We start from the raw sequence: 15,968 nt of genomic DNA, 5'->3' as shown, positions 1-15,968 counted from the left end.
GTTTTAACAACTTATCATTATAAATTGATGTTGGTTGATAATGACACACAAAAGGTGAAACTAGAACATTTAAAACAATAAAGAAAACTTTCCAAAGAAGGTACAAGCTGTGTCCTGCATATAATGAATCTGTGTTGAATGACCACGAGAAGACTGGGGATAGAGTTTTGCAAACCGTACACAAGTGGAATGTGGAAAAAATTGTTAGTGAAAAACATTGGTCTAGCATTTTATTAATTTTAAATAGAATAATCCTTTCATTAAATACTGTTGAGTAGAAAATACATAGCAATGTTTAATTAATTAATTTACTTTCTTATACTTACAGGAATAAAATTAAATTCAACTTTTATCAGTAATGCTGTCTTGCCTTGTGAATGAAGTCATCTTGCCCCAGTACTGGGATGAGATGACACTTTTGCATTAACTTATAAAATTGGTGAAATAATTGGATTATATTAAAATAAAAAATTATACTATTAGGTACAATACAATAACACCACATTTTGTTAACAAGTGCAAAGAAAACCAAACCATCTCCAAAAATTAAATTTATTAAACTTGGTTATGCCTTATCATCACTTACTTGCTCTAGTCTCCCTTTATGAAGCATCCTCAGCCTATTATAACAAAACAGTGGTTATGAATTGCAGCAGTAGTTTAATGAGCCTCAAATCTCTCTGGAAGGCATATAGCATGTGGTCATCACTCTGGAGGATAAAGCTTCTATAATTGTAGCAGTAAAGAAACTTCTAGAATCTTCGAAAGTGATAAATGACTCAATTTTCACTGTAGCTGAGTTCAGTTTCCTACCACAAGGATCTGCCAGCTTCAAGAAACAGAGCAACCTTTGACAAAGTCAGTGAAAATTGTGGATGATGCAACACAAAGAATAGAGAGTTTGCCAAAGAAATGGTGTTTCTTTATGAGGGAAAAGTGTAAAATGGTGCTTTCAAAAATCCTGATCTTGATAAACTTCTCAAAAACTCTAGAAGATGACAATTCTGTTGTAGCAGAAGTGGACCCTATAATAGATCAGTCTTTTATATTTGTGCCAACTGCTTCTGTAGATGTTAAGCAGTTATTTCCTCAGATAAAAAAATATATTGTCTGCCAGGACACCGAACATGACTCTGAAAAATTTAAGAAAGCATTTGGTTGTCATGAAACCAATAAGCTTATAGAACATTTCAGTGCATAGGCTTTTAAGGGACATTTTCATTTTTTGTCAAATATGTTAAGTTATTTTAAAAATACAATACAGCATGATATTAACAATTACGCTGATTGTGTTATTGTCTGAATTGTGCACACTAGTAAATGTATAAGTATAATGTAAGATTTTCCTGTATTGCCATTTTAAGTATTTATAATGCCTTTTTCTCTGTCTGTTTGAATGATTTATAATGCCTAAAGATCTGGTCTCTGGTTTTTTTGTTTCCTCATATTACCTAATTTTTTTTTGCTAGCTGTTTGTCTAATTTGATGCTGGTGCTGGAATTCTTTTTTGTTTAAAATGAAACAGCTGGAAAATAGTCACATCTATATAATTACCACCATGTTCCCAATAGATGACTAATGAATGCTTCAAAATAATGTAGTATGGTGACTAGGCACAAGTTTTTACATTAATAATTAAGAAGTGAGTACATGAGGCCTTATACTTACTTGTCTATTCTCTCCTCTTGCTGAGTACAAGAAGCAAAATATTTCAGTGCATCTAAATCAGTTTCATTGTTTTCATTGTGACCAAGAATCTTAACCAATGTTTCCTCCCAAATGTAATGCTCACCCCACTGCAAAACAATACAGTCCCTGGAAAAAATAGGGATAAAGTTTCTAATTAGCAAAGCAAATATCAGCTTTGTACATACTATAGTTACATACCTTAACTATATACTATAGTCTTTGTGAAGTAGATGAAAGCATTCAATTAAAAAAGGGAGCCAAGAATGTTTTCAGGAAAAATTTCATTTTGAGCCAACACATAGCAAACTTCTTCATTTAATACTTAGTTTTGACAAAATAAAGCATGAATTTCTATTCACTGCACAAGCTTTAATATTGAGAGAATTTCTATTTAATGCTAACTACACATGTACTTGTTAACTAATTGAAGGCTTCTAAAGATAATATGAGGGTGTGCTGAAAAGTAATGCTGCCAAAGTTTTTCTATGAAAACTCTTAAGGCTTTTTAAATAAAACAAAAATTGTTAACATTTTACATCTTTATTCAACATGTCTACATACTTGCAGTCCTCTGCCACTAGAGAGCTCCATATTGTGATGTGTAATATTGCAGTGTGTAAAGTAACTATGTCAGTGCATGAGAAACAGCATGCTGTAATGGAGTTTCAAATTTGAAGAATATGTCCACACATGGAGGGCACTCTCCTTCACCATGAAAATGCCAGACCACACATGAGTGCTGTAATATCTGCAACATCCACTGCTTTGGGTTCACTGTCATTGATCAGCCTCCATATGGTCCCAACTTTCCCCAGCCGATTTTCACTTGTTTCCAAAACTTAAAGGACACCTTCAACGGTTTTACTTTGATAGTCATGAAGCAGTGAAAGCAGACATTAGGTTGTGTCTCCATCAACAAAGCCAAACATCCTAAAGCGATGGTGTCAATGAACTGGTCTCTTGCTGGGAGTAATGCATTTGTCACTAGGGTGACTATGTTGAGAAATAAATATGTAGACATGAAAAATAAAGGTGTAAATGTTAATAACATTTATTTTATTTGAAAAGCTTTAAGAGTTTTCACATTTAAAATTCAGAGGTATTACTTTTCAGTATAACCTCATAGACTCCAGTGTTCCACAAAGTCTTTTTGCAGGCCAAATTTTTATGAAATGTAGAGCTGAAAAAAAAATATAGTTACAATTAAAAAAGCATTAAAAATTATGATGGTAGTATAGGAAAATAAAAACTGATATGTTATACTTATCAGAACATCCTTTGGAAATCACTGAGATTTGGCAGATGCAACTAGATGGATAAAACCTGTCACACTGCACTAAAAAAGTAAAGGAAAAAACTAGTTTTTTAGTTGTAATTCCATCAGGTTAGTGAATACCGAATTGCACTTCTCTTTGCCTGCTGAATCACATTAAAGGATCTGGAAACATATGGTAGTACAGCAGGAGACAGCAACTGAGTGACCTGCATCAACTTTTCAGTGTTTTCAACTCCTGAGAGCTCAGAATCCTTCTGCTTTGTAACAATATTACAGAAGGAAAGTTGCTAGTCACCATATATCAGAGATGCTGAGTTGCGATAGGCACAACAAAAATCTTCACACAGTTATAGCTTTCGGCCATTAAGGCCTTGTCAGCAATAGTCACACATACAAACATGCACAAACACACACACACACACACACTCACACACACACACACAAATGCAACTTGCACACACGTCTGCAGTCTCAGACAACTGAAACCACACTGCAGTATGTGTGTGCATGTTTATATTGTGTATCTATTGCTGACAGAGACCTTAATGGCTGAAAGCTAAAATGGTTCAAATGGCTTTAAGCACTACGGGACTTAACATCTGAGGTCATCAGTCCCCTAGACTAAGAACTACTTAAACCTAACTAACCTAAGGACATCACACACATCCATGCCTGAGGCAGGATTCGAACCTGCAACCAAAGCAGTAATGCAGTCCCCTAGAATAAGAACTACTTAAACCTAACTAACCTAAGGACTCACACACATCCATGCCTGAGGCAGGATTCGAACCTGCAACCGTAGCAGCAGTGCAGTTCTGGACTGAAGCGCCTAGAACTGCTCGGCCACAGCGGCCAAAAGCTATAATTGTGTGAATCTTTTTGTTGCTTCTATCGCGACTCAGCATCTCTGCTATATGGTGAGTATCAACTTTCCTTCTCTATATTGTTACATTCCAGCCTGGATTATCCATTGTTTAACTCTTCTGCTTTGTGGTTTTTGTGTCAGCAGACTGACATTTCACTTTCAGAAGTTAAGTATTGGTAAATGAATCTCTTGATCTGTAACTTAGCAAGCTAGTAATTACACCAAAGGTAATCATTGGGACATGTTTCATCAAGAAAATAGGGTGTTAATAAGATTACAAGAGAGTTATTCTTCTGTCTGATAAGACTCGACTATAAACCAAGTACTTGCCATGTTGGGGTGGCTTGTGTGCCTCACTGATATGTATAGCTACATCATAAGTGCAACCACAATGGAGGGGTATCTGTTGAGAGGACAGACAAACACATGGTTCCTGAAGAGGGGCAGCAGCCTTTCTGGTGGTTGCAGGGAGAACACTATGGATGATCAACTTATCTCGTCTTGTAACATCAGCCAACATGGCACTGCTGTGCTTGTACTGCAAATGAGAAAGGGGAAAGGATGAGGGGGAGGCGAATGAAAATTGAACAGCAGCCTCACAGGATCATGGAATATTTCTATTCAAAAATAATCACCATATGCGTTAAGACATTTATCCTACCAGGAGAAGAGATGATCAATTCCTGTTTCATAGAATGTGGTTGGCTACTGAACCGTGCTGACTCTTGCATTTCCTCATCCAATTGAAACTGACGCTCACATATGTCTTTCTTCAGGTTGCCAAAGATGTGAGAATCATACAGTGAAAGATCCAGCCTGTATGGAGGATGTTGCAGCATTTCCCAACCAAAACACCGAAGCATAGTCTTTGTCCAATTGGCAGTGTTGAGTGGGCATTAGCATGCAACAGGATGACTCCATTCGACAGCATTCTGACAGCCTGATGGAAAATGGCAAGGTAACAGTGTAAATATCTCACATCTCCACCACCAAAGAAACCAGATCTTTTCACACAAATTCTGGCAAGGTAATGTTGAACTTCTTCTTTGACTGCAGGGGCCCCTCTGCTCATCAAGTTCATTGAGCATGGAACCAAAATCAACATGCAGGCTATGAAGACACTTTATTGAAACTGTGACATGCCATAAAGTCAAAAAGTCAGTAAAAAGAATGCTGCCAGCAGGAATCATCCTGTTGCATGCCAATTAGACAAAGGTTTCACATCAGCAATATGATTGAGAAACACAGCAACATCTTCCATGATGTGAGGATCCTTCACTCTGTGGTTTCCACATCTTTGGTGACCTGTAGGAAGACATGCATAGATGTCACATTGAGTTGGAGAAGGAAGTGCAAGAGTGAGGGAAAAGTAAAATAGACTTTTGGATCCATCAGTGACCAACAATGTTCTATAAGAAGAAATTGACTATCTCATCTCCCAGTGGGATAAATGTCTTTAAAGCATGTGGTGATTGCTTTTGAATGGAACCATTCCATGGTTCCTTTGTGGTAAGTGTTCCATTTCCATTTGAGTGCTGCTCTATTATATGGTTAAATGATGATGGCATCCTCTTGGGTAAGATACTCAAGAGGTTTATTAGTCACCAATTTGGATCACTGAGCAGGGACTACTAAGGGGGATGTCATCATCAGGAAATGTAAAACTGGAATTTTACACGTCAGAGAATGAAATGTTAGATCCTTTAATCAGGCAGGTAGATTAAAAAATTTAAAAAAGGAACTGGACAGGTTGAAGTTAGATGTAGTGGTAATTAGTGAAATTCAGTGGCAGACAAACAGAGTGTCTGGTCATATGAGTACAGGGTTATAGATACAAAATCAAATAGTGGTAATAGAGGAGAAGGTCTAATGAGGAATAAGGAAACAGGAATGCTGATAAACAACTATGAACAGCATAGTGAACACATTACCATAGCTAAGTTGGGCTCAAAGCCAATTCCCACCTCAGTGGCTCAAGTTTATATGCTAACTTGGTCTGTAGATGATGAAGAGACTGAAAGAATGTATGATGAGGTAAAAGTAATTATTCAGATACTGGAGAGGAAGATTTAATTGTGATGAGGGACCTGTAATTAGATAGTAGGAAAAGGAAGAGAAAGAAAAATAATAGGAGGATATGGACTGAGGAAGAGGAATGAAAAAGGAAGCTGTCCAGTAGAATTTTGCATGGGCCATAATTTAATAATCACTAAAACTTCTTTTAAGAGTTGTGAAATATGGTTTAGTCATGGAAGAGACCTGGAGACACAAGAATGTTTCAGATCAATTGCATAAAGGTGAGACAGAGAATAAAGAATAAGATTTGAAGAAACAGCAAAAAGGTAGCAAATTAAGGAAGTGAGACCTGTCCAAGTTGAAAGAACCAGAGGTTTTGAGAGTTTCAGAGGTAGAATTAGGCAATGCTTGACTGAAATGGTAAAGGAACACAGTAAAATATGAATGTGTAGCTTTGAGAGACAAAATAATGAAGGCAGCAGGGGATCAAACAGATAAAATGGCATTGTCCTGTCGAAATCCTTGGATATCACAGCAGGTGAAACCAAATATAGATGTCGAAAAACGAGATTGACAGAAAGAGAAAATGGTTAAGCAGGAATGACCAGAGGACAAATGCATAGCTATGGAATCACATACAAATAGGGGAAAAGTAGATACCACCTTTGGGAAAATTAAAGAGGCCTGTGGAGAAAAAATATCAAGAGCTCAGATGGAAGAGCAGAACTAAGCAAAGAATGGAAAGGTGGGAGGAATACATAGAGGGACTGTATAATGAATATGTTCTTGAAGGCCATTTTATAGGATGGGAAGAGGAAATAGATGAAGATGAGATGGGAAATATGGTACTGGGAGAAGAATTTGACAGAGCACTGAAAGACCTAATCTGAAACAAGGCCCCTACAGGAAACAAAATTCCCTAAGAAGTGCTGACATCCTTGGGAGAGCCAGCCAGCTATGAACAAACCATTCCACTTGGTGTGCAAGATATATGAGACCTGGGAAATACCATCAGCTTATAAGAAGAAGATAATAACTTCAAGTCCAAAAAAGGCAAGTGCTGACAGGTGTGAAAATTACCAGACTGTCAGTTTCATAAATCACAGTTGCAAAACAATGACGATAATTATTTACAGAAGAATGCAGAACTGGTTAAAGCCAATCTTGGGAAACATACGTTTGGATTTCAGATAAATACAGGAACTTGTGTGGCAACACTGACCCTACAACTTCACTTAGAAGCAAGGTTAACGAAGGCAAACCTATGTTTATAGCATTTGTTGACTTAGAGAAAGCTTTTGACAATGTTGACTGGAATACACTCATTGAAATTCTGAAGCCAGCAGGGATAAAATACAGGGAGAAAAAGGTTATTTACAGCTTATGCAGATACAAGACAGCACTTACATGAATCAAAAGGCATGAGGGGGAAGTACTGCTTGGGAAATGTGTGAGACAGGAGTGTAGCGTACACCCAGTGTTATGCAGTGTTTACACTGGTAGCAGTAAAGGAAAGCAAAGAAACATTTGGAGAAAGAATTGAAGTCCAGGGAGAAGAAATAAAGACTTTGTGGTTTGCCAATGACATTTTAATTCTGTCAGAGAAGTGAAGGACTTGAAAGAGCACTTGAACGGAATGAACAATATTTTTAAAGGAGGGTATAATATGAATGTCCAACAAAATGAAAACAAGGGTAATGGTCTGTAGTCAAATTAAATTGAGTGATGATGAGAAAATTATATTAGGAAACAAGACACTAAAATTAGTACATGAGTTTTGCTATTTGGACGGTAAAACAACTCATGACGGAGACTGGCAATGATGAAGTCATTTCTGAAGAAGAGAAAATTGTTAACATCTTACATAGATTTATGTGTTCTGAACTCTTTTCTGAAAGTATTTGTCTCAAGTGTAGTCTGTATGGAAGTGAAATGTGGGTGATAAATAGTTCAGATAAGAAGAGAAAAGAAGCTTTTGAAACATGGTGCAACAAAGGAATGCTAAAGATTTGACAGATAGATCATGTAACTAATGAGGAGGCACTGAATGGAATTTGGGAGAAAAAAGTTTGCTGCACAGCTTGAGAATGTGTTCTGTGACATCAAGGAATCATCAGTGTAGTGCTGGAGGAAAGTATAAATGTAAAAATTGTAGAGGGTGACCAAGAGGTGGATATAGTAGGCAGTTTCTAATGGATGTAGGTTGCAGTAGTTATTTGGGGCAGAGGATAGAATAACCATGGAGAGATGCATCAGACCAGTCTTCAGACTGGAGACCAGAACAACACAATAAGTCTGGCTGAGATCACATATCTTATTAGTGTTCAGCTTTGAATTATTTCACTTTGTAATGATACGTGCAAGGAATGTACATTATAGCACAAAGCTGTTGAAAACTTGTTCCTGGGCTCAAATACTTTTACTAATTTATTGACTATGATGAATTATTGATAGTAAATCATCTGCCTAAAGAAGAACAGTGTTTAACAGGAACACTACTAATGGCTTCTTATTTTGTTTAGAAAAAAATTGTGGTCATGAGTCAGATGAGATGCACAATATGGACAATGCTAATGAAAAATGCAACTATTTCTAGAACCCTGACAGTCCTGTGAAAAGGATAGATTGCTACTTGCCATGCAGGGGAGATGCTGGGTATCAGACATGCACAACAAAAAGACTTTTATACATTTGAGCTTTCAGCCAAAAGGCCTCATTCTAAAGTAGAAAACACACATATGAACACAGCTCAGACAACACAGGGCCACTGCCTTTGGCCACTGAGTCTTGACACCTTCTTTTCCCCATGTTGAAGAGTTAGGGGAATGATGGTGAGGCAAAGTTTGAGGTTAAGAAATTGTGGAATGTTAACGGGGTGATATGAGGACAGTGGGGGTGGATCATGGTTGGATGGAGAAGTGAGCTGAGTCAGGTAGGGTACAACATTGGCTTTGGGTTGAGTCTGCTTGGCAACAATGATGCCAAAAAAGCATTTCTACTGTAGAGACCAGAAGAAGGAGAGAAGGTCTTTTATCAAGCCCGGAATGATTGAATTTGGGAGTGGGGCACTTATGTGGGACTAAAGCTTTTTCAGGAAAGGCTAATGACTGTGTTCCAACTCTCTTCAGGCTCTGGATTCTGTATGGTGGTGGGAGCAAGTTTTTGAGGATGTGGTAAATGTAGTGGGTCTGCAAGGTGGGGTTTGTCAGCTATGAGGGGATATGGAGCAGGCTTGGATACTGTTGTAGAGGTTGTGGATAGTCATAATTCACTGTGGAAGTAGGAGATGAACAGGTTGGAGAGCTTTCTGAGGTGGCATTATGCATGCTACTTGAGTTCCTGGAGGGCAAGAGTTTCATTGTAGCTGTGAGACAAAGGAATTTGGATTTGCAGAGCAGGAGAATTTCATGGATGAAGTGGAGGTATTGCAATGAGTTTTGGAACAGTTTTACATGGTTTTACAGGACTATGATGATGAGTGCTATGGACTGGCAGAATTTGAAGAGATAAAGGTCATTGTGGAAGGAGGGTTGCAGTTGGGGTGATTCCATGAGCTAGGCAACAGTGTTGGAACAGTATGTGGGACTAGGTTCTGGCTAGGGGTAAGGGAACTTTTCTGTATGGGCACAGATAGTTTGAGAAAGGATCCAGTGTAGGATAGAAAAAAAATGTAAAAAACATAAAGTATGTAAAAATATGTGCAAATAACTAGTAAAGATATATGGGAAAAATTACAAATAGGACAGAACAGATGAAGTATTGGGGAAAAAAGTGAAACCTTGGAGTAAGGCGAATAGTGAAAGACAAAAACAAACTAAAATCAATTTGAAAATACAATGACGTCAAAGAGAAAAATAAATAAAAAAACAGTAAATAAAAAGAGACATCAGTGGATGGATATATTTGAAAAGAGGGGACGGCAGATGTAAATGGATTAGGTGAGGTTAGTACTGGAATACAGAAGGAGAGGCAGTTAGTAGTACAGGGTACAGCAGATCCATGGTACAGAAAGGTATTTGGGGGTTGGGGGATGCAATAATATGTAAGAGTGAGGTAAAAACAGTTCTCAGTTTGAAGCTGTAGGATTAATTATATTGATAGGAATAATGTGGGACATGTGATGTTGTACCAACAAACAGTGTGGTCACATACTGTGTGTTGTTCAGACAAGATGGTTGTTATGGTGTGGCTCATAAGTCAGAGTGTATGTAGTTTGGAAAGCAACAGACAAAACACAGGAAAGAAGAGAAAAGAACATTACAGGCACTGAGTAAAGCTATGTATTAGATAGTTGTGACAAATGAAAACAGCACTGGGTTGCAGGATAGAAGAAAAGCAGCTAGGCAAAATCAAATTATGGAAATTACAAGATGGAATAGTGACAATATTATAAAAAGGACAGATTGATACTCATCAAATAAGGAGATTTTGAATTGCAGAGAGGTGCAGTGAAAAGACTGCAAAACTTCTGAGCTTTCAGCCACAAGGCATTCTTTTAAAGGCAAAAAACATTCATTTGCAACAGTGAGGTGTAAGGTAGGGACCTATAATGATGGTTGATTCTGCACAACTACTCTATTAGCAGCAGAAAGGAAGTGGCTTTTGAATATGAACCACAAATTTTTGATGACAAAGCAAAAAATCAACTGAATCCTCCACCGGGAAACACATCTGGCATGTCATATACAGAATTAGTCACAGTATATGTGTCATATGATAGGAATGTGTTATTGATACACCTAATTTGTATCCCTGGTAAGTGAGTGAGATATGCCTCCTCACCCAATATAGGAGGAGGAGGATATTAGTGTTTAACATCCCGTCGACAACGAGGTCATTAGAGACGGAGCGCAAGCTCGGGTGAGGGAAGGATGGGGAAGGAAATTGGCCATGCCCTTTCAAAGGAACCATCCCGGCATTTGCCTGAAGCGATTTAGGGAAATCACAGAAAACCTAAATCAGGATGGCCGGAGACGGGATTGAACCGTCGTCCTCCCGAATGCAAGTTCACCCAATATAGGTATTCATATGAGAGTGCCATCATTCTCAAGTAAATGAAGAAACCATAATAGTTTACCACATAAGCTGCAACAAATAAATGCAAGTTTCACAATCACACAGTTTCTCTATGCTCTGTCAGAACTTGTGTTTAACATTTTTGAAGTTGCGTTCCACTTTGGAAGTGTTTACTCTTGAATTTCTTTGTTGTAACATAGTTCATATCTGTTTATTTGTTGCTTTAATTTCTGTGAGAAGTCTATGTAGTATCTCACCTGCTCTCACTATTCATCACATTTACTTGCAACAGTAATGTACTCTTACCACATGACTCAACTGCTAAGACTACAGAAAGAAAACAAACATTTCAGTAACCAGATGGACAGTTCATAATGATGTGAAAACAAATAAATAAATAAATGGCATGAGGGAGTTTCAAACATGGCTAGTCTGGTTTACAGTCCAACATCGTGACCACTTAGCCATGACACCATGGCTGTTTAATTTCTCTTGATATTGGACTTGTGAAGCTTGGACCATTCACTGTTTTTATTTTGCTTTTTTTTCACAGTTCAGTACACCGTATTCCTGTTTTCATGCTTGATCTGTGTTCAGTTTCTGAAGGGCTATCCACTTCTGTGTTCAGTTTCTGACGGGCTATCCACTGGGCCATTTTACCACTAAATCTGAGCTGGGTGTGATGGGGAGTTTCCCTAGCGACTAGCAATGTGTTCTTTTCATAAATTGTCATTATTCCAGCCTCTGTTTTCCAATGGCTGATATTTCTAAAACATTTTCTTTCAGCAATTTGAGTCACATATTTTTCCTAAAATAAATGAGATTAAAATTAAACAGAGGCATACACATGACAGGGATAAGAAATGGGAATAAAGAAGTGACTTTGAAAAATTCAGAGTTCTTCCTATTGTAGTGGGACTTGAGTAGCTGTGGAAAATTGGAGTTAAACATGAGCAGTTCTAGGTTGCCATGATGGGCTCAAGTCTTGCTTGTGTGTGGTAAGGTCAGGATGCGGTTTGCGAGACAAGGGATACATGTGGGGAAGCAGCAGACAGACCAGTTGTAGGTACATACACACACAGTCCTTTATTCAATCACACCGATTCTTCATGGAACATCGATTCTTCCATGAACATTAACAAGTCTTTAATCATTCTGTCTATCTAGTACAGTAATTCAAGTGCATTTGCTTCTTCATATAGTATTCAGCTCTGAGTGGCGGGCTTAGACATTACCAGCGGTGAGACAGGAGGGCTGCATGCTTAGTGGAGCATTGACCTGGTGCACTGACTCAGCAATGGTGATGCCACAAGACTTCACACAGCTGCATTGTTGAGCAAGGCAGTATCTTCTGTCATTGCAGCAAGCTGTGGCATTTCTGGTGGCATGGCGATGGTGTTGGCCAAGGTTGACCTGTGGACCAACAACTAGAGAGCAAGGGTGGCTGGCTGGCACAACTTTGGCTGCACTGGTGGGCAGACAGGTGGAGCTCCCTCGTTTGCATTCCAGCAGTGGCAGAGTTGTGGGAGTGGCCCTGACAGACACAGACTGGGCATCACTTACTACCTGGCTGTCTGAATGATAATGAGGTCATGCAGCTTGGCTGAATACAGGTTATGCTTACTGTTTCCACAGTGATAATGGTGTTTCTGTTGCACATAAAGGCATCTAGAGGGTATCAATGTCTGGAAGGTATGGTGTAATCAGCAGTAGGTCAGCCAAGCTGTGTCGATTACATGATGTCTGGCTATGGCCTGGGTCCAACACTCATGGTCTTAAGACAGAGGAGCTGATCACACAGTTCAATTATCAGCACATGCTGTCTTGCTGTGGTCTTTCTGCAGTTCTGGACTCTGACTTCTACTTCAAGTTTTCCAATAGCTTTAGTTTCCTCTCTTCTGTGAAGTAAATTCACCCTTGTATTTTGGTGCAAGTCAGACACAAGTTATTTACAATTATTTACATTTCACATTCCCACCTCCATTCATGTATCACTTTATTCTTTGCATCCTATTCACATTTTCTGTGTGCCTTCTCTATTTTTCTCATTTTCATATCTTTATTTGTCTCACTTTTAGTACTGACAGCAGCTATATTGTTTCATCTTGTGGGAGGGTAGTATGATTCAGGAAGGCATTTTCACCTACTTCTTTTCGCATACTAAGTTTGCCTCTCCCACATTCTCATATTGCATATACCGTATTCCTCTAACTGCTAAAACAGAAATCTCAAATATAACACTAAGACATACCTCACATGTACACAAACAATATGGCACACTGTCCCATGCTAACACTGAACAACCAGCTACATCTTCATGTGTACACTTCTCTTTTCATTAATCCATACATATACTGTTCACTTACTTCAGCACTATGACCTAATAAGTAATGAAACCTACCTTCAAGTTTGCACTAATACCTTATAAATTATCGTTATCAACAAAGAATGAGAATCAATGTACTGTGGGCTGCATTCTACCATATGTGGAACAGAACTGATGTATGCAAATAGAGTGATTTGTGCACTGCCCTATTATTTAGTGATATTGGCCTGTGTGAATTCTGTGTTTTGCACACTGTCCTCTTGCTCCATATTCTTATACCTTAGCAATTCAGAAAAAGTTTATTTGCAACACCAGGAGATCCATGGTAACCTTGCTTTCATCATGTTCTCAGGACATTGTGACTTGGGAATGCGTTCAAATTTTCTTTCTCTTTTCACCATTCCTTAATTAATTCTTCTTGCACTGAGAGATATATCCTGTGGCCCCACTTCAAGAACTCTCCAATACCACTGACCCAGCTATGGGTGCTGTAAATGATTCACCTGTGTCATACAAAATCCATAACTTTTCACAGCCACAGCCACTATATCAACCCCACCTGTGCTGTACAATAGTCCTAAAATACCCCAGCCAAAGGTGCTATAACAGCCTCTCCTGTACTGTCCTGAATTCTTCCCTTCCCACAGGTCCTATAACAGACCCACTTCGGCAATATAATAAAAAATCACTTCAATTCATTTACTTCCATATCTCTTTCAACATCTGATAGATTCTGCCACTATGTCACTTCTTTCAGTTGACTGGCTATTGCTGATGTATTTACTGCTATCGTGAACATTGCTTTGAGAGGGAACTGGAGTAGTTTAATTGACAACATCTAGACCAGTGACGTGTCTCAGCACTTAGGCTGTTTTGAGACAATGCCACATCATGTGAAAACAATAAAACCTAACCCAACAGTACCATTGGAACTCTTTATTCTAGTTCATGTTTATCAACATTATATCATGGCTTAAATCTGTCTTAATGAACTAAGTAGTACCAGATAAATATTTTCTCTGGGTTTCACATTTTCCAGATTACATCTCCTAATATTCCTGGCTTAGCCAAGATATTAAATCCTACATTATGCACATGTCTGATTACTGATACAAATATTACTCTTATGATCCTTTCTCATCCTAAAACCTCTACTTGATACAATTCTGTATTCGCAACAAAAATCCTTTTGCCTCTTCTGGCATACTGTTAAGAAATAACTAGAGTTTCCAGACTATACAAGGTCTTCTGCATCTGAGCGAGACACACTCTCTGCAATGGCCAGCATAATGCCCTATCTTATGGCAAGCCCAACAAACTGTGGAATGTACAGGTAAACTGCACAGTGTGTGTGCTACTAGAGTTAATAGTTTGGCCTTCAGTCCCTTACCAAATGTTGCAATGGTATCTAACCCCGACATTATGGAAAATGTAAGGAAGGTTCAAACCAAAGGATGTATGGAACCCCATGAGTGAAAGTAAAAAGGTTTGTACTGTTACTTACATATATTGTGTCCTTGTTGAATTAATGATCACAGTATTCTGCCATCAGCATATTGTTTATCTTCTTAGTCATTGTTAATCCACCAGTCTTCAAACCATCTCGATTCTGGCACCAAATATAACAGGTGAGTGTAGAATCATCCCTGTTGGCCACCAAAATGTAGCTTTGGGAAAACCAGAGTTGAAAACGAGCAGTTATTGCTTGTCAGGATGGGTTCAGGTCTTCCTGTGGATGTGGTAAGGTCTCTAGTTGATTTGATAGACATATAGGGAAGTGACAGACAGACCAGCAGTGGGCATATATAAAGTCCTTTATTCAACCTCCCAACTTGATTTCTCCATGAATATTAATATGTCTCTAATTATTCCATATGCCTAGTGTTGTGACAGTGCCACGACATTCAAAAGTGCCGCTACGTTAGTACGCGAACACGGCGATAGAGGCGCTCCGCAGCTCGGCCGAGCGCGGGAGCGCCACCTGGTTATGAACGGCGCTGGCCGCATGTCACGGCCTGGCAGTCGAGTGACAGATACGGAGTTAGTAACATGTAACCCGCGAGTGTTTCTACTTTTGTATCTCCACGCACTTTATTAGTGATTAAAGGTTATAACACTTTTTGGCGACGAGGTCGGATATTTTTTTTTCCCCTGCGTTGTGGACTTGTGTGTTCGTGTCAGGGCAGACATGGAACAGCTTATGCAAGCGCTTATTGAACAACAAACACAGCTGACGGCTGCTATTCAGGTGCAACAAACACAGCTGACGGCTGCTATTCAGGCGTTGTCGACGTCGCTTACTCATCGTCTGTCTTCCTCTTCTCCGCCTCCGTTTCCTCCTTATGACGAGGCCGCTGAAGACTGGGAGGATTATGAGAAGCGTTTGCGGCAACACTTCTTGGCTTTCGGTGTTGTCGACGCTCCTATGTGTAAGTCGTTATTTCTATCTTGGATTTCCCCACGGATCTATCAGCTGTTATCTCAGTTAGCCCCTCTGCGGGAACCTGCCTCTCTGTCCTTCCAAGAAATGTGTGACTTATTGTCTAACTATTACCGAAAAAACACCCATGTCGTTGCCGCCCGCGTGACTTTCTACCGGTGTCGTAAACAGCCCCATCAATCTTACCGGGCTTGGGCGGCGGAACTACACGGTCTGAGTCGGAAATGTCAGTTTGTCACGGACACTCATCATGAGTCTTACGCTGATTCAATGCTTCGGGACGCTATTTTACGGCTTGCTCCTGATAAAGAAGTTCGGCAACGTGCCTTACAATTGCCAA

General features: G+C 39.1%; 1 protein-coding gene across 1 annotated transcript in view; it reads right to left on the bottom strand.

The window, feature by feature from the left end:
- Window positions 1–15,968, bottom strand: part of LOC124612984 (thyrotropin-releasing hormone-degrading ectoenzyme-like) — a 291,166-nt gene that overhangs the window by 58,429 nt on the left and 216,769 nt on the right. Inside the window, exon 16 of the mRNA XM_047141525.1 lies at window positions 1,669–1,815. Within this exon, the coding sequence (XP_046997481.1) occupies window positions 1,669–1,815 (147 nt within the window). The remainder of the gene's footprint in view (window positions 1–1,668; window positions 1,816–15,968) is intronic.

Source organism: Schistocerca americana, chromosome 1, assembly GCF_021461395.2.
Source record: "Schistocerca americana isolate TAMUIC-IGC-003095 chromosome 1, iqSchAmer2.1, whole genome shotgun sequence".
Classification (NCBI taxonomy): domain Eukaryota; kingdom Metazoa; phylum Arthropoda; class Insecta; order Orthoptera; family Acrididae; genus Schistocerca; species Schistocerca americana.
Note: the sequence above shows the minus strand (reverse complement) of the source record. Positions and strands in the feature narration are given on the sequence as shown.